This window comes from Polyergus mexicanus, unplaced genomic scaffold (genome assembly GCF_030449975.1).
Source record: "Polyergus mexicanus isolate NDT 795.1 unplaced genomic scaffold, iyPolMexi1.0 SCAF_17, whole genome shotgun sequence".
In the NCBI taxonomy this organism is placed as follows: Eukaryota; Metazoa; Arthropoda; class Insecta; order Hymenoptera; family Formicidae; genus Polyergus; species Polyergus mexicanus.
Window position 1 is genome coordinate 2,196,617 of NW_027223337.1, and position 20,554 is coordinate 2,217,170.

At 40.9% G+C, this 20,554-nt stretch overlaps 1 protein-coding gene and 1 pseudogene across 1 annotated transcript in view; one reads left to right on the forward strand and one right to left on the reverse strand.

The window, feature by feature from the left end:
- The first annotated feature begins 17,028 nt into the window (after nucleotides 1-17,028).
- On the forward strand, nucleotides 17,029-17,853 carry LOC138940803 (uncharacterized; annotated as a pseudogene).
- Nucleotides 17,854-18,635: 782 nt separating this feature from the next.
- Nucleotides 18,636-20,554, reverse strand: part of LOC138940804 (uncharacterized) — a 12,933-nt gene continuing 11,014 nt past the window's right edge. The window contains exon 4 of the mRNA XM_070310016.1: nucleotides 18,636-18,759. Coding sequence (XP_070166117.1) covers nucleotides 18,636-18,759 — 124 coding nt within the window. The remainder of the gene's footprint in view (nucleotides 18,760-20,554) is intronic.

The window sequence follows — 20,554 nt, forward strand, 5'->3', positions numbered from 1 at the left end:
GACAAATCGCGAAATAAAGATTTAGATACACATGATGGAAAGAGACATCAAGATAGAATATAAAATCATGGTAAAGAGGCACACCCTGTCAGTATTTTCGCCAAGAGTTCCGAGACAAGAGCTGTTAATAAGCACATCTTGTTAGCAAAAAATTTTTTGTATAAATTTGGAAATATGGCGGAAAACAATGCCGAACGAAATCTACGCGAGCAATCTGCAAGGGTGAATTCGATAGAGGAGTACGTTGCGTGGGAGCAACGATGCGACGAATATATCGAATCATTAGAAGGGCAAAGTCGAATCAAACGTCCACGATTATCGATTGGGATTCGACAATCGCTGATTGCCCGAATTGCACGACTCGAGGGATTGAAGAACTCGTTACGCACACGTTTTGTACACGCGGGTGCAGGATGCAGCACGCGGCAACACGGATTGATTTGGCGAGAGATCGATACGGCGTTCGAGAGCCGCATATTGACTGGTGCGGTTATAAATCATAATCACATCGAGCCTCGTCAATTTTTCGAGGATGCTAAAGACATTGTGCTCGAACACGTGCAAACCGTGCAGAAAAAACACTTTAATGTGAAAATTAATACAGTGTTCAATGGTGAATTTGTGACGGGTGATAAACGCGCAAATAAAAGTATCAATACGAGAAACTATGAACTCTTTCGCACATCCGATTTACGCGAATGGTACGAGCGGCGCGTTGTCGAGCCCACTCTAGCATCGCTCGAAGAATTTCAAGAACGCGATAGTGGGTGGGCATTATCACGAATACTCGATTTAAATGTAAATATAAATAAATATAATCCATTGCGCGCGGGATGCTACATAAAATTACCGCGAGAAATAACGATGAAGAGAGCGGTAATCAACGTGCAATCTAATGACAATGCGTGTTTCGCGTGGTCTGTGGTCGCCGCTCTATATCCAACTGAAGATCATGTTTATCGGGAATCTTCGTACCCACATTACACGACAGTGCTGAATCTCCAGGACATTGAGTTTCCAGTGACTGTGAATCAAATTAAAAAATTCGAACATGCCAACAATATCTCAATCAATGTATATAGTATCGAGGAAAAGAACATTGTCCCGATACGTCTGAGTGAGCTGAAAAAAGACAAACACGTCAACCTGTTGTACGTGGAAGACAACAACGTTGGACATTTCGCGTGGATCAAGAATCTATCCCGCCTCGTGAGCTCGCAATTGAGCAAAAAAGAACAGAAGAAATATATCTGCGATCGGTACGTATATATTTAATAAATTATATTACAGAAATCTTTGAACAAAAATTAAAAAATATTTCTTTTACAGATGTTTGCACTACTTTGGCTCGAACGACAAGTTACAATCACATACGGTGGACTGTCGCGAGATGAACGAGTGCGCTATCCGATTACCGAGCGATAAGGACAAGTGGCTCACGTTCAACAACTATAATCGGAAGGAGCGGCTTCCTTTCGTCGTGTACGCCGATCTGGAGTGCGTTTTAGAGAAGACGAAGGAAGAGAGAAACTACCAACATCACAAAGTATTTAGCTTAGCATATTATGTACATTGTTCGTACGATGATTCGTTATCCGCGTATCATTCTCGTCGCGATATCGATTGCATATCATGGTTCGTCGAAGAACTTAAAAATTTAGCACTGCGTGTAAAAAGTATTTTATCGGCTAATGTCCCCATGGTAAATTTAACATCTGATGAATGGGAAAATTTTCATAGCGCGACACAATGCCACATTTGCGAGAAACCATTTGTACAAGATGATACACGCGTACGCGATCATTGCCATCTGATCGGGCGATACAGAGGTCCCGCGCATTCAAATTGTAATCTAAATTATAAAGATTCTTTTTGCATTCCAATAGTTTTTCATAATTTATCCGGTTACTACGCGCACTTCATTATCAAGGAAATAGCTACAGCGTTCGAGGGGGGAATCAAGTTACTTCCAATAACAAAGGAAAAATATATATCATTTACGAAAAATGTTAATCTTACCGAAGAGAAATCAAAACATCATATTAAATTGCGTTTTATCGATTCGTATAAATTTCTCACAGCTAGTCTCGATAAATTGGCATCATTCTTGAATAAAGACAAACTCAAAATTTTAAAATCTGAATTTCAAAATTTATCGAATGAAAATTTCAATTTATTAACACGGAAGGGCGTCTTTCCGTACGAATATATTGACTGCGTCGACAGGTTGCAAGATACGTGTTTACCGCCGCGCGAATCATTTTACAGTTCCTTGACCGGTGACACGATATCCGAGAGCGATTACGCGCACGCCGAGAACGTGTGGGAGCGGTTCTCCATTCGAACGCTGGGCGAATATAGCGACTTGTATCTCAAAATTGATGTTTTGTTATTAGCAGACATTTTTGAAAATTTCCGCGAGAGTTGTATTAAAAGTTATGGGCTCGACCCCGCGTATTACTACACTCTTCCCGGATATACGTGGGACGCCATGTTGAAGCATACAAATATTACATTCGAATTGCTTACGGATATCGACATGGTTTTATTTATCGAACGCGGAATACGTGGTGGTTTGAGTCAATGTTCCAACAGATACGCACATGCTAATAACAAGTATATGCAGTCGTACGACCCATCGAAACCTTCAACGTATCTTACGTACTTTGATGTAAATAATTTGTACGGATGGGCAATGTGCCAACCCTTGCCCTATGCAGATTTTCGATGGGTCGACGACGTATCCGATTTTGATACATCATCGATCGCGCTCGATTCGCCTATAGGCTACATCCTTGAAGTCGATCTCGAGTATCCGCAACGTGTTCACGATGCGCACACTGATCTACCGTTTTGCCCGACACGCGACAAACCACCTGGTAAGCGGCAGGATAAGCTGCTCGCAACCTTATACGATAAGAAACGTTACGTAATACATTACCGCAACCTGCAGCAATGCACGCGACACGGACTTCGCGTTACAAAAATACATCGAATATTACAGTTTTCGCAATCTCCATGGCTTCGCAGTTATATCGAACTCAATACACAATTCCGAACACTCGCGAAAAATGATTTTGAAAAAAATTTATATAAATTAATGAATAATGCGGTATTTGGCAAAACGATGGAAAATGTGCGCAATCACGTTAATATTAAGCTCGTGACACATTGGGATGGAAGATATGGCGCAGAGGCGATGATCGCAAAACCAAATTTTCATAGTAGAAGCGTGTTTTCGGAGAATCTGATCGCCGTTGAATTGCGCAATCTCGAGGTGAAATTTAATAAACCAATCTACGTGGGTATGTGTATACTCGACATATCCAAGATATGTTTGTACGAGTTTCACCACGATTATATGATACCTATGTATCGAGAGAAATGTAAAGTCATGTACACCGACACCGACAGTCTCATATATCACATCGAGTGTGAAGATGTATATGAGAATATTAAGCGCAACGTCGACAGATTCGATACCAGCGATTATGCGGTGGACAATGTGTACGGTATACCGCTCGCGAATAAAAAGATACCAAGTTTAATGAAGGATGAAAATAATGGTGCCATCATGACCGAATTCGTCGGGCTTAGGGCAAAAATGTACGCGTTGCGAGTAGATGGTAAGAAAGACACAAAAAAGGTAAAAGGTGTCAAGAGTAACGTCGTCGCGAGAACGATAACGTTCAACGATTACACGCGGTGTTTGAACGAAGAGATTGAAATGACGCGTCAGCAGTCTTGTATAAGAACTAAATTACACGAAGTATACACTATTCGCGAGACAAAAATTGCTCTAAGTCCGTACGATGACAAGCGGTATCTCGTACCCGAAACCACCGACACGCTACCGTGGGGACATTACAAAATACCGTTGTAAATAAAAATCATGTATATTTATTGTAAATAAAACATTACGTATATTTATTGTAAATTAAAATTATATGTATATTTATTGTAAATTATATGTATATTTTATAAAGTGTACAATTTTGTTTATATATTTGTAAAATATCTTTAATATTATGTATTATTGTTAACATATTTATAATATATTATTTTTATGTATCCAAGAATTGTGCGTTGCATCAAATCCCAGCCATTTCACATAAACCTCGTCACCCTTTTTGCGTATTACCTTTTCCACGAGATGTATGTCGGGATTGGCAACGCGTTGTAACTCATATTCGTAAAATCCGCCGGCGACGGCATTTCCGCGCGTATCTTTGAGTACATAGGTCACGGGATTAGTTTTCTGCACTTTAACGATCTTAAACACTTCGGTCGACCAATTTGGCGTATAACCTTTGTCAAAAATGGTCTTGAATTTACTCACGCGTACCGGATCGCTTACTTTGAATCTTGCCGGTGCCGCAATCTTTACGTTGTTGTATACCGTATTTAAAAGTTTATCGGCGATCGCGGGGGTAACATCGATAGGTCTCATGCCGATAGTGCGATGTTTTCGCGCATTGTACTCTCTAACGAGCCGGGACAACGCGTCGATCCACTTGTAATTTCCATTAAACGTAAACATTTTCCACATATTGCTCTTTAACGTTCGGTTGAATCGTTCCACGACCGAGGCTTTCATGATAGAGTACGTTGAATAATGATTAATGCTGTGTTTCTTCACGAGTTTCTGTACATTTGCATTGTAAAATTCTTTTCCTCTGTCGGTTTGAAAATTTTTCGGACATCTTCCATCGTCTCGAATTATCTTTGCCATAGCATCAGCCGTCTCGTTTCCACTCTTACTCTTGAGCGGTACAGCCCACGCATACTTGCTCAACACATCGATAACTGTGAGTATAGTTGTAGCCTTTGTTGAATCGTGCATATGGACGCATCTCGACCACGTCCGCCTGCCACAGATCGTCGTATCCGCGTACTATGACACGTCTACGTGCGAAATTTTTTCTCGCTGGAGCATGCAATTCTTCCACGAGCAGCTGTTTTTCAAAGGTCTTTTGCGACATATTTGATCGAGGCATAATTTGCAATAATGAGATAATTCCTCCACATATATTCTTTATATATCTTTCTTCTCCTGCGCTGAATTGGATGTAGTCTGCGTGTGAGTTGCATACCGAAGCATTTTCTGCATCTCATCCATCATTATTTGCAGCGTTTGCACATTCGTCTCGAGCGTGACTATTTTTTTCTCAAGTTCTTCCTGTCTGTCTTCCAAAAGCTTGACACGTATTTCCACGTACTGTTTGTTTGCTGCATCAGTATCATCTTCCGGTTGCGCTACGCGTCGTATCTTGCGCGACCTTGCGTCAAAGCCGGAGGCTGTCTGACACAGAGCGTTATCGCGCACGTAATTTCTTAGTAATCCATTCCATTGATAGTATGAGTTGCTGGGTGTTCCCAACGATAATCCAAATTTATTAATCGACATTTCGATACAAACAATAATGACAGACTGACTCGTTTCGCCGACGCATAGATTAATTTATAATAAGGCCAGCTTCGTAAAGTTCCTCAATAATTGATAATATTTCATTGTCGTGGGCATTGTTGCCGGCTTGACGCGAAGCTTCCAGCAATCGCAAGCGATCAACCAACTCGTTGGGATCATTCCAATGCACGTAATCGATCTTATTATCGTTTAATGTCATAGCGCGCGGTATGTTTATACCTCTTCCAGCTTTTTTAATAGAGATTAATGGTGCTATTATATTTTTATACTTGTATCCCTTGTTACTTAACACTGGATTACGCATATCATTGCCACGTCTATGCGCATTTGTTGCCAGTAATATATTTTTGTATTTAATTTTATCATCATCATTGTATACGTCACCGTCGGGTATTCTCTTGAAAATCAACTCATAGAGACCTGGTGTTCCCACATATCTTATTCCACCGATAATTATATTGTCATCTTTATCCACATCAAAAATTTGATCACCAATCATCATTCCTTCGTTGCAAAATTTAACACCGTAAACATAATCCATACTGTTATTTTTATCTTGACTCAAAATAGCTCCAACATATTTTTGCCCTAGTGGACCCAGATGTGTGCGCAATGTATTTTGACCCTCGGACGTTTGTAGCAGATGTTGAACCGATGTCACAAGCGTTTCAGGCATGGTTTCGAAAACTTCTTCCACATACGGAGACGATCTTTCGTGCAATATTTGACTCGATTGTACATCTTTTATGGGAGTAGAAGTTATCACATTCGATAATTGTTTCATTCGCTTACGTTTCGATTGATTTGGAGTAGAAGTTATTAGCGAATCGTTCAATGATATATTTGACCTTGTTCGCTTTGTTCCAGACTCTTTTTTCAGATGCTTGTCTTCGAGCATACTCGATGGTTCGATTTTCGCTTCATTAGATTCCACATTGATTGTATTTTCGACAAGTTGTTTTAGAGGTTCGATAATTGGTTTAAAGTGCCTCTCCAATTCGACGTCTTCCTCCATTTGACCGGTTTTTAAAGAACGATATTTTTTGCGGATTGATTCGCTCGTTTTTACAATCTCTCTCGCAATTTTCTCACGATCGTCATTGTCAATCGTCATCGTCATGTTGCGCTCGGACGAAAATTTTTAGACGTTGCTCGATCGATGTATCGATAGCGACTAACCACTTTACGGTATTGCAAAATCGTTAAATCCTTTTCGATATCTTCCATTAGTCTGTAAACTGTCTTTATCAATCATTACAAATCCATACTTGTGTTGCCAACATTTCTGACAGAATGCGCGAAAATCGCCGTAAGACATGTCAGTATTCACATGATCGTTGTATACATGTTTCAAGTTTGTACCATCTTGTTTAAATAAAATCAGTAAATTTGCATTGTCCCGTATAAGATGCTTGGGTATCTTGGCATACGTTTGACAAAGATAGAAACAGTCGACGCTCGAATGTCGACCCATTGCAAAGTACTCTCTTATCGTATCTTGCTTATCGCACGCCACGTCGTCAAAGATAAAAATGGAATTCGGAAGCGCCTCGCTCGGTGGAATAACGTCACTATTATTAGAGAATGTAAAATAACCAATTTCATCGATCGATAATAGCAAATTTTCCAAGTATCGATATTTCGGTTGTTGAAGCGATTTCGAATATACGTACACATTCTCGAAATGTACACCGTGTGGACTTTCTATCAAACTTATCAACACGTTAGTCTTACCGCAATTCGAAGGACCGCAAATGATACCGCGTATAGTAGTCGGCAGCATGTTTCCATGCTTGCGTATTTCTTTCTCGGACATTACTCGTGTTTTATCGTCAAAATTTATCACTTTGATTATCGTCGCTTGTCGCGCGAACCACGTTTGCTCTCGCGAATCTCAAATCAGATTTTGGAAAATGAGTCATCGGGGCCCTATTTATAGAGGCGCACCGAATCGAAACCGCTCAGTCTCAAAAATGTTTCTTCTTCTATCGGTTGACAGCGATATTCTCGAGCTTACCACCGAGCAGTTACAGATTATCTCCAAAATTGTTTTACTGCGAGACTTTGGTAGCTACGTGGAACAATTGTGGGACAAGCTTCCCGAACATATAAAAGCTGACTCAGAGGTTCAACAGTATCGTCGATGCACGCGACATTATAATTTGTCGTGGCAACAAACACATTTCGACGGTCCAACACCGTTAATAAAAAATTGTGACAAATGTTAGCAAAAATTATAAGAGGTAGCGGTTTGTTAAATCGTGCGATAAACGCACTTCCTATCGAATTACATATTCCAGGCTATCAGTTTTGTGGACCAGGAACTCATTTAGAAACACGATTGGCTAGAGGCGATCGAGGTATCAATCCATTGGATGCCGCGTGTCGCGAGCACGACATAGCTTATTCCCGAAGCAACGATCTTGGTCAACGACACGTTGCGGATAATATACTCGCCACGAAAGCGCGAACGCGTATTACCGCGAGAGATTCGACTCTTGGCGAAAGAGCAGCAGCTACAACTGTTTGGGCGGCTATGAAGGCAAAGACAAAATTCGGTATGGGGCTGAAAACAAAAAAATCATCGATGAAGAAAAAGACTGCGAAAAAACGAATACTTCCTATAGCGAAGCGCGGTGGTATCTTACCAATTTTACCATTATTGGGAGTTCTCGGTTCGTTGGCTGGCGGAGCAGCGGGAATCGCGAAGGCGGTGAACGATAGCAAGGCGACACAACGTCAGCTCGAAGAAATGCAGCGTCATAATCGCGCCATGGAAGGTCACGGACTTTATCTCGGTCCATACAAGCGTGGACGAGGGTTCTCAACAGCAGCCAAGAAAAAAAAAATGTCAAAATAAAAATGCCTGCCGGTGTAACAACCAATGTACAATTGGAACAGCTTGCAAGACGTATGCGTATACAATTTTTTAGAGGTGTTTTCATGCGCAATAATTTACCGATAAACGGTGTACGACGAAATGAGAGCGGTATCGTCAATTTGGATGAGGTCGATGGTTCCGGTACTCATTGGGTTGCGTATGCAAAGAGGGGAGATCGTGTAGTATATTTCGATAGTTTTGGAAATCTGCGACCGCCCAAGGAATTAGTGCGATATTTTGGACAGAATGTTGCAAATATAGAATACAATCACACAGCCTATCAAAATTATAATCAAAGTATTTGTGGACAATTGTGTCTTGGATTTCTTCAAACGGTCGATGATCGATATAAATTTAAAGCCTGACAATTCACCATCGCGACTCAGTATTCGTTTGACAGTTTTCCAGCATGTCACTTACACTTACGTTGACCGGCAAGAGTAGCGCGCTTGCTGTAAGTTACTTTCCGGCTATAGATTTAGACGATGGCGATTACGAGCTTGGTTTAACGGACTTTGAAACGTATCATACGATATCGAACGTGAATTCTTGGAATAATAAATTTTATTTTGATAACGACGATAAGAAAATTACGATTCCCGAGGGATCGTACGAATTACACGCTATAAACGAATATCTCCGACATGCAATTTTACGACATCGACGCCTAGTTGATTCCAACGATATTGTTGATGACGAAGAACACGATGAATATCCAATAATGCTTCGCGCTAATCATAATACGCTAAAAAGTGAAATCAAATGTGTCTATAGAATAAATTTTAGTAAACCGGGCAATGTTGGATCGTTGTTGGGATTCTCGTCGAATCGTATATTACAGCCTCGGAAATGGCATGAATCGGATGTACCAATAAATATTATTAGCGTAAATATTATTCGTATAGAATGCAGCGTAACCACTGGCGCGTACAGCAATGACAAGCGCGTACACACGATACATGAATTTTCACCGAGCGTGCCGCCAGGATATAAAATATCGGAAACGCCAGCACAGATCATTTATCTACCGATCGTCGCACGGAGCATTACTGATTTAACGATATGCATTGTTGATCAAGAAGGACATTTGCTCGATTTTCGAGGAGAGGAAATTACCGTAAGATTGCATATATGGCGGCGGCAAAAATAAAGCCTTTGACAAATGAAATGCTTGTGTTGAACGGAAGCACGGAGCACGCGAGAGACAATATTTTTGCGAGGGACAATATTTTTGCTAGAAGGCGAGTGACTGCTGTATCGGGTGACAATAATCAGATATCTGGTTACGCTAAAAAGAAGCTCAGCGCGTTGAATCGCGAGTTTTTAAAATCATTGGGATTCGTCGTACGAAATACATAACAATATGATTGACATCTTGAATATCGGAGATGAGCCGATCTTTGACGACCGTATCATCAAGATTGAGACTCATACGTACAATCCATACGCCAACACAACGCTTGGATATAGCGACGAGATACGGATACCGATACAACATCAAGATTTGTACACGTTACCATGTGAAAGTTTTCTATACGTCGAAGGAAAGTTGATGGTGCGTAAAGTAGCTGAAGAGGGAAGAGTGGTATTGGGAAACAATTGTGTCGCGTTTATGTTTGATGAACTTCGATATGAACTCGACGGTGTGGAGATTGACCGCAACAGAAACGTTGGAATAACTTCCACGATTAAAAACTATATCTCTTTAACAACCGAGAAAGGTAAAATCTTGGGGAATGCTGCGTGGAATGAGTCACATAATACTGTTGAATCTTACTTCAATTTTTGCGTGCCTCTAAACATACTATTGGGTTTTTGCGAAGTTTATAAGCGAATTGTGATCAACGCTCGTCACGAAATAATTCTGATACGTTCGCGCAACGATAACAATTGCATATTTGGACATGCTCCGGCTGAAGCTGATATCGAATTATCCAAGATACAATGGCGTATGCCACGTGTAATATTGAGCGAGGTCAATAAACTATCCTTGCTGCGCGCGTTGGAAAGTGGGCGATACTTGAATATCAGTTTTCGCTCTTGGGATCTATACGAATTTCCTCTATTGCATAATACGACCAACCATTCGTGGACCGTGAGAGCCGCCTCTCAGCTGGAGAAGCCGCGATACGTGTTCTTTACGCTGCAGACTGGTAGAAAAAATGCTGTGTCAAAAGATATTACTACATTCGACGACTGCAAATTGACCAATGTTAAACTCTATCTAAACTCGGAATTTTATCCCTGCGATGATTTGAATTTAGATTTCGATAAAAATAGATTCGCCCTCTTGTTCGATATGTACTCTCATTTTCGCAAATCTTATTACAGATGTGATAATGATGATATGCTATTAAACATTTCAAAATTTCTACATTGCGGTTCTCTCGCGGTTATCGATTGCTCGCGACAAAACGAGTCTGTCAAAAATTCCGTGGACGTGAGATTAGAGTTTGAGTGCAAGGAGGATATACCGACAAATACTACCGCCTATTGTCACATCTTGCACGATCGCGTTGTCGAATATTGCCCATTGACCAACGTAGTTCGTACAATTACCTAAATCAGCAAATATCCCCTCCAATGTCAAAATATAAAAAGATTGAGATTTTGACGATCGGCAACATTCGTACATCTTGCAATTGTACGGTAATATTATCAACTTGATCGCGCCAACGTTTGTGGATCTGCAGGGATTCATTATCGGGAGAAACTTTGTCGTGAAGGAAGTAGCGATATTGAGAAATGGATCTGTTCTCTCTCATTACTTTTTTGCAAGTCTCGTACCATGGCGTGCGCTTACAAAATCTGAGAGATGCCAAGCTTCATGGTTAATCGGACATCGCCATGGATTTCAATGGGAGGATGGAAACGTTCCATACAGCTTCGCTAGGCGTTTGATTACGAGAGCTGTGATGGGCGCGACGGAAGAGGAAGATGGAGAATCTCTTATCGTGTACGTTAAAGGATGCGAAAAACGAGAATGGCTGGTCAATATACTTGACGATGATGCGAGAAACGACGTTATTATTGAGACCTTGGATGCGGACTATGAAGATATCACTTCGTTAAATAAGCTAGATGTTACTAATACTATGCGCTGTGAAAAACATTTGAAAAATTGCGCTTTACAAAATGTATTTAAAATATTCAATTGGTGGACGAATCATCATAAAGATTTGTCCAAACATTATTTAGAATAAACTATTGTTAAAATATATTTTATTCTCTTTTATTCTTCGCTTTTCCTCTTTCATATCCCAGTATGCGAGTATTAAATTTCAGTACGTGACGTTAGATAGCAGCGTCAGCCACCTTATCAGGCTATGAATGTTACATTTCAGTACATGCACATAGACTTTAAATATTTGAATGGTGTATAAATAATTGTTTTGTTGTTTAATTGTCGTTCGTTAGCCGTTCAATAGTCGTTCAATAGCTGTTCGATTGCCGTTCGATAACCGTTCAAAGCCGTTCGATAGCCGTTCAATAGTCGTTCGATAGCCGTTCAAAGCCGTTCGATAGCCGTTCAATAGCCGTTCGATAACCGTTCAAAGCCGTTCGATAGCCGTTCAATAACCGTTCGATAGTCGTTCAAAGCCGTTCAATAGCTGTTCGATAGCCGTTCAATAGTCATTCAAAACCGCTCGATAGTCGTTCAAAAGCCGTTCAATAGCTGTTCGATAGCCGTTCAAAAGCTGTTCGATAGTCGTTCAAAGCCGTTCGTTAGTCGTTCAAAGCTGTTCAATAGCCGTTCAATAGCCGTTCAAAGCCGTTCAAAAGCTGTTCAATAGCCGTTCGATAGTCGTTCAAAGCTGTTCGATAGCCGTTCAATAGCCGTTCAATAGCCGTTCATAGCCATTCGATTGCCGTTCGATAGTGGTTTACATATTATAATAATATATTATTCATATTTAAAAGACTTTAGATATTTGCTCGTGGAAACATGCTAACATTTGTTTTGTTATCAAGAGCTGAGAGTAAGCGTTCTTCGTAAGTGATACATCTCCTACTCTAAAATGTTTGAGACAATGCCTTTTCCTACATGCACGCCTCGCGCTATCTCTGTCACACCTACTCGCGGCATCGTACCTTCGCGTTCCCTCTTCCCCGCGGCCCCGCACCTACCGTTCCGCAGCGTTCCCCCTCCTCTCACCACGGACCCCGCGCCGACCGTTCCGCCGCGGTCCCCTCCCCCTCATCGCGGACCCCGCGCCAACCGTTCCGCCGTGGTCCCCTCCCCCTCTCCGCGGACCCCGCGCCTACCGTTCCGCCGCGGTCACCCTTCCCCTCTCCGCGGACCCCGCGCCTACCGTTCCGCCGCGGTCCCCTCCCCCTCTCCGCGGACCCCGCGCCTACCGTTCCGCCGTGGTCCCCCTCCCCCTCTCCGCGGACCCCGCGCCGCGGTCCCCCTCCCCCTCGCCGCGGTCACCCCCCGCGTGACGTCATTCCCACCCCATGACGTCATCCCCCCCGTGATGTCATACCCCCGTGACGTCATACTCACCCCCGTGACGTCACCCCCCCCCCTGACGTCATTCCCACCCCGTGACGTCATCCCCCTCCCCTCCCGTGACGTCACCCCTCCTGACGTCGTTCCCACCCCGTGACGTCATCCCCCCCTTCCGTGACGTCACCCCCCCTCCCGTGACGTCGCCCCCTCCCCTCCCCTCCGTGACGTCATACCCCCGTGACGTCATACCCCCGTGACGTCACCCCCTCCCCCCTCCCCCTCCCGTGACGTCATACCCCCCCGCCGGTTTCCCCTCGCCCCTCACCCCCCTCAGAGGACCTGACTTAGAACCGGCCTACTATCACTGAGGTGGATTTTCTGCGAAGCGTTATGTTTGAGATAACCGGGTCTAGTCTTCAACAGGTTTTATGCTTGGACACTTTGTTGGATACAGGAAGTCCGGTTAGTTTTTTAAAAGAGAGATTTGTTAACGGCGTGAATGTTGAGCCGGTGAACGAATTAGATTATCGATACTGCGACATTAATAATTCTAAATTGACTATTAAGGGTAAAGTCACGGCTCGTATTGCGTTGGGTGGCGATAGTGAAGATGTGACGATTTTGATTGTGCCCGAAAATACTATGATTACGCCAGCTGTCTTGGGTCGCGATGCGTTACGAAAATTTGAGTTAGTACTAACAAAAGCCAATATAACGGATGAGGCACAGGAGATTATGAATATTAATCTTGCGGAGACACAGAGTGATCCTATTGATTGTTTAGATATAAACTCGGGGGCGTCACACGGTGCTCGGGATGAATTTCGACGATTATTCATCGATAATTATGTTAAGCCACAGCGACCCAGGGAGCCTAGGGTTCGAACAGAGTTGAAATTGGTAGTTTAAGATTCGCAATCGTTTCACTGTACACCGCGTAGAATATCGCATAGTGAGAGAGAAAAATTGCAAAGTATTTTAGATCGCTTGCTTGAAAAAGGATATATTAGACCAATTAATTCGGAATATGCGTCGCCTATAGTTCTACTGAGAAAAAAAAGATAGATACGGATGTGTGTTGATTTCAGAATTTTAAACAAAGCATTAGCTTGTGATAATTATCCACTACCGTTAATTGAAGACCAATTAGAAGTCTTAAACGGAAAGAAACATTTTAGTTTAATAGATTTAAAGGATGGATTCTATCATGTCAACGTATCGGCAGACTCTGTAAAATACATGTCATTTGTTACGCCATTAGGTCAATTCGAGTGGTTGAAAATGCCATTTGGTCTGAAGACTGCATCATCTACTTTCCAGCGATTTATAAATAATGCACTATCTGATTTTATTAGAGCGGGAGATATTGTAGTTTAAAAAAAAATTGTTTTTAAGAAAATTATTTACAATGTATTTTTTTAAACAATTATTTGTTTTTTTGGCACTAATTAATTTGTCTTATTATTCTGTATATAGAAGTATTACGGTAAAATTATCGAAAATTGAATATTTCACGAAATATTTTATTTTTTATATCAAAATATGTCAGATTAAAATATAAAATAACTCAAAAAGTACTTAATGAAAAAATACTTTATTATAGTGTTTTGGAAAGCTCTTGATGTCAGCTACAAGAATGCTAAATAAAAAATGGGGGTTTCTATTTAAGATTTTAAAGTTGACCTTCACATGACCTTCAAATGATTTTCCAAGGTCAAATCATTGTCACCATCTTATGGCCCCCTTAAAGCCACACAACTTTTGTTTGAAACATTTTTCTCTTCCGGGCTTGGTTTTTGAGATATTCGACTGGATGGATTAAAATGGGCCACCCAATATACAGGGTGATTCAAAACAATCTTCTGTCCTCACATTGTCATATACTTGACACTATTCTAAGACGATTTTTCCTTTGCCAAAATTTTTTCCGAGGCTTAGTTATTAAATTATAAGCCAAAATAGTTAACGAATTACGGACCGCATACGCGAGGCAGGCAGGGGCGGCGCAATTCACCGTCCGATGCTGGTGATTACGTGAGGCGCTCGCTGCGATCAACTGTTTGCTACATGCGATGGAGTGTATGTGTGAGAGAGAACGTATATATGTATACACACAAATACACATTCTCTCTTTCTCACTCACTGACTCTTACCTTGTATATAGAGATTCGTTGCCCTTACACGACTCAATAAGTAATATTTCCGTGTGATACAACGAGTAACAAGCAAACTTTTTTTCACTCACAAATTGTACCACTTATCGAACTTTTACGAATTAATCCACGCACTTCATCGATAAATTGAATTTTTTAACGTTTATAACGGTTAATCACAATCTACCGATTACTACCGATTAATTATTAAAATAACTCGAAGAAAGAAACGCGTTATTCGATGCGGAGACTGCGCGACAACAACAAGCAAGTTATGTCGGTACTAGCGTTGCCGGCTGCCGGCTGCCGAACGACTGAATGTATCACATTACGCGTGATCGACGCGGATGCTATCATGTGTCCTGTGATCGGCTAAAGCCTCCGACACTGTAAATATGGTACTTTCGAAAACATGAAACTATAAAATATGAAAATATAATGACGTATAACATCGTTTTTTTTAATAAATTTAGTTTATCGCTGCGTGGATTAATTCGTAAAAGTTCAATAAGTGGTACAATTTGTGAGTGAAAAAAAGTTTGCTTGTTACTCGTTGTATCACACGGAAATATTACTTATTGAGTCGTATAAGGGCAACGAATCTCTATATACAAGGTAAGAGTCAGTGAGTGAGAAAGAGAGAATGTGTATTTGTGTGTATACATATATACGTTCTCTCTCACACATACACTCCATCGCATGTAGCAAACAGTTGATCGCAGCGAGCGCCTCACGTAATCACCAGCATCGGACGGTGAGTTGCGCCGCTCCTGCCTGCCTCGTGTATGCGGCCCGTAATTCGTTAACTATTTTGGCTTATAATTTAAAAACTAAGTCTCGGAAAAAATTTTGGCAAAGGAAAAATCGTCTTAGAATAGTGTCAAGTATATGACATTGTAAGGACAGAAGGTTGTTTTGAATCACCCTGTATATATATATACTTATATATACAGAGTGTCCTAGACCACCCGTTTTTCTTTCAAAAACTAAGCATTTTAAAGAAAAACGTTTCGAACAAAAATTGTATGGTTTTGAGGGGAACATAAGATGGTGTCATTGGTTTGATCTTGAATGGCATCGTTAAGGTCAAGTCAAGGACACCATTAATTTTTTTAAATGGAACTCCCTATTTTTTATTGCATATTCTTATAGCTTATGTCGAGAGCTTTCCAAAACATTATAACAAAGTATTTTTTCATAAAGTACTTTTTGAGTTGTAAGGCTTGAAAGTTACAGTATTGTGACATAATATTTTGTCAAGTATTTATTTTTCAAATTCCTTACTTTTTATTTTTGCAAACAATACGAATCAATTAATGTAAACAAAACACATAATTTAAAAAAAAAACACTTGTGTAAGAATGTAACGTGGCACAGTACGTAGCGCACTAATCTACAAAACTGGAGAACAATTTTAATGCCATTTACAAAGGGGGCAATTCTTGTGTTCTTGTTAAGAACAATGTCTGAAATACCTGGAATAAACTATTGCGTGTTGTAATCTCTATAGGCATTCACATTTATGCATTAAGTTTCATTCTTACAGAATGTCTATTTACCAAGTACATATTGAATTATTTTCGACAAAGACTTAAACTTAGCGTATACCATCAGGAAAGAAGAGTACCGATTTTTTATAGCGTGATTAATAGTTATTGAAAAATTGTTGTCATTCGCGTGGCGTCATTCGTGTATGTCACTCCGTGTATCTCATTATTATCCTATGTAACTTGCGACAGGCATTAGAACGCTATTAGAACTTCCTCTTTTACTTTTGCAGCACGCTTTGACGGAAGCAAAGCCTCCTATTTATGTACTTCTAACAGAACATTCCAAAAAAATCTTTTCCAAAAAAGGTTCAATTCGGGCTAATTCATATTCATTATTTTCGGTTTATTTAGCCATGTCCTATTCGAATGAAGAGGCATATGATATGTTGCTAATTTTAGGTGAGTGTCAAGGTACATTTGCTGCAGCTGAAAGATTGTGGCGAGAGCGGTATCCTGATCAGATTTCTCATTCGCGAAACGTTTTTTCACGTTTGGCTAATCAAATCAAAACTAAAGATGTCGTTCAGCCTCAACATAACAAAGGTAGATAGATTCGCCGTCCAGTTAGAGATGAAAGATCAGTAGAAGTTCTTACATCTGCAGAACTGAATCCTCATGATTCTTTAAGACGCCGAGAACTAGATTCTAATATTACTCGTAATACTATTTCGCTCATTTTAAGGGAAAACAAGTTTCACCCTTATAGGATGTCTGTTCACCAAGCGTTGAATAATAACGGTTCCGACAAAGATTTGCATTTTGCAACTGGATAAGACAGCAGCCACCTGATTTTCATTTAAAAATTTTATTTTCTGACAAATGTACATTTAAAAGTGATGGGTCTGTCAATACTTAGAACTATCGTTATTGAGCACAAGTTAATCTTTACTGGTTGAGAGAAATGGATCATCAAAACGTTTGGAAAGTTAATGTTTGCTGCGGCATTATTGGAAGTCAAATTGTAGGTCCTATTTTCTTCGACAAAAATTTAAACGGTGATAGATATTCCGTCTTATTAGAGACAGATCTTCCTATCTTACTAGAAAATCTTCCTTTGCAATTGTGCCTGGATATGTGGTTCCAGCAAGATGCATGTCCATCACATATATCCAGAGTTGCTCGTGCAGCATTAAATGTTATGTTTCCTAACAGGTGGATAGGTAAATACGGTCCTATCAATTATCCGCCCCGATCACCAGATATCACTGTCCTTGATTATTATTTATGGTGAAGAATAAAAGACTTGGTTTACCGTGACCGCACGACTACGAGAGACAATATGATCTGTAAAATAAATGAAGCAATCTTTAGATGCTGATGAAATTCTTCAAGCAGCCAATAGCTTTCAAAATAGAGTAGATGTTTGCATTGCAGAAAATGGTGCTTAATTTGAACACATCGCTTGAGCAAACACAAACACATAGCATGTACATACTGCATTCATCCCCGAATCGTGAGAGGCAAGGGGACTCACGTTAATCAATCACCTCGAATCGTGAGAGGCAAGGGGACTCACGTTAATCAATCACCTCGAATCGTGAGAGGCAAAGGGACTCACGCAAATCAAGCACCCCGAATTGTAAGAGGCAAGGGGACTCACGTTAATCAAGCACCCCGAATCGTTGTTCTCCAGTTTTGTAGATTAGTGCGCTACGTACTGTGCCACGTTACACTCTTACACAAGTGTTTTTTAAAGAAAATTATGTGTTTTGTTTACATTAATTGATTCGTATTGTTTTCAAAAAAAAAGTAAGGAATTTGAAAAATAAATACTTAACACAATATTATGTCACTGTAACTTTCAAGCTTTATTGTAACTTTCAAGCCTTATAACCCGAAAAGTACTTTATAAAAAAATACTTTATTATAGTGTTTTGGAAAGCTTTTGACATAAGTTATAAGAATATGCAATAAAAAATAGGAGGTTCCATTTAAGAAATTAGAGGTGTCCTTGACTTAACCTTAACGATGCCATCCAAGGTTAAACCAATAATACCATCTTATGTTCCCCTCAAAACCATACAATTTTTGTTGAAAACGTTTTTCTCTGAAATGCTTAGTTTTTGAAAGAAAATGGGTGTACGTGTGGTCTAGGATACCCTGTATACCGCTATGGATGGAGTTTACATTTACTGGGAGCCGTTTGGAGCTCCCTCACTCATCTGTTACTTCATCTTGCACGTGGACTAATCGACAAAAACCCTACCAATGAAGAGGACGGACCATCACCATATGCACCCGAAGAACCACCCCTAAGATTCTCAAAACCATAAACAATTGATAATTCCTTAGATCTACACAAAAAGGGAGTGGTGCACTTGGACACAGTACAATTGGACACGGTGCAAATGGACACGTTACAAATGGACACGAGATTGTGCACACGGTTCAATTGGACACAGTACATTTGGACACAGTAATTTTGGATACAGTAGCTTTTGGACACATAAGAAAATACGCATCGTTTACTTGGACACCGCTCAATTGGACACTGTTCATTTGGACACCGTTCGTTTGGACACAGAAAGATGCGCACCGTTCATTTGGACACCGTTCGTTTGGACACCGTTATTTGCCCACCGTTCGTTTGGACACCGTTCATTTGCCCACCGTTCGTTTGGACACAGTTCATTTGCCCACTGTTCGTTTGGACACCGTTCATTTGCCCACCGTTCGTTTGGACACCGTTCATTTGCCCACCGTTCGTTTGGACACCGTTCGTTTGGACACCAAAATTTGATTTAAATTATACGACGTAATCCACACCAAATTTTTGTTTTAAATGAGAAATAGGTTTGGGTTAGGTTATATCTTCCGGAAGTGGAGCCCCCCCGCAGGGGGGGCTCCACTTCCGGAAGATATAACCTAACCCAAACCTATTTCTCATTTAAAACAAAAATTTGGTGTGGATTACGTCGTATAATTTAAATCAAATTTTGGTGTCCAAACGAACGGTGTCCAAACGAACGGTGGGCAAATGAACGGTGTCCAAACGAACGGTGGGCAAATGAACGGTGTCCAAACGAACAGTGGGCAAATGAACTGTGTCCAAACGAACGGTGGGCAAATGAACGGTGTCCAAACGAACGGTGGGCAAATAACGGTGTCCAAACGAACGGTGTCCAAATGAACAGTGTCCAAGTGAGCGGTGTCCAAGTAAACGATGCGTATTTTCTTATGTGTCCAAAAGCTACTGTATCCAAAATTACTGTGTCCAAATGCACCGTGTCCAATTGAACCGTGTGCAAAATCTCGTGTCCATTTGTAACGTGTCCATTTGCACCGTGTCCAATTATACTGTGTCCAAGTGCACCACTCCCGTATATCTGTATATGTATTGTAAGATATCAGTGGGGAAAATCAGTTTCCTTAGCATTACATCCTAGGACTCTATTCTACTTAGGGAACTACAGCTCTGGATTAGTTATATAAAAGGCCACAAGGGGCAGCTACGAGTCTTCTGGCGGCAACAGAGTGGAGGAGAAGAGAGTACTCCAAGGAAGTCGGAGCAGTGGCGAAAAAGGATTCCAAGAAGGATCGAGCATCCAAAGGCAAGGTAGCCGGATAAAAGGAGCAACGAGGCCCAAGGTACGAGGATCGAGGGTTCGAGCGGCCACTGAGAAGTCTGCGGAATAAAGGAGCAACGGAAAGACCACGCGGCGAGCCCGCCATATTGGCCGCATTTCGGAGTACGACCACGCGGTCTTACAGCAAAGGTCACATTAAAATACACTGCCTCAGAGCGTGCATAGGAAGGAAAGCTTAATAAATTCAACAAAGTATAGTTCAAATTTATTTACTCAATAAATTCCAGTTTACACATCCTGACTAAAAGATTCACCAAGTTATACGTGAGGAAAAAATAATACCCAGCGATAGTTATATAAAAGTTTTACCAGTAAGAATCTTACAGTTTTTGTACATACACGATTGCATTGCTCGTGTGGACGCACCATGAAGAGAAAAGATAGAAAAGGATCAACGATCACGCTATCCTTGTTCCTCTAGCGTATCGCTTTAGGGCCGAGATGTGGCCTGAAAATGCTTTCTGGGCCTCTTGTAGAGTACTCTGCGTTGATACCACTGCTT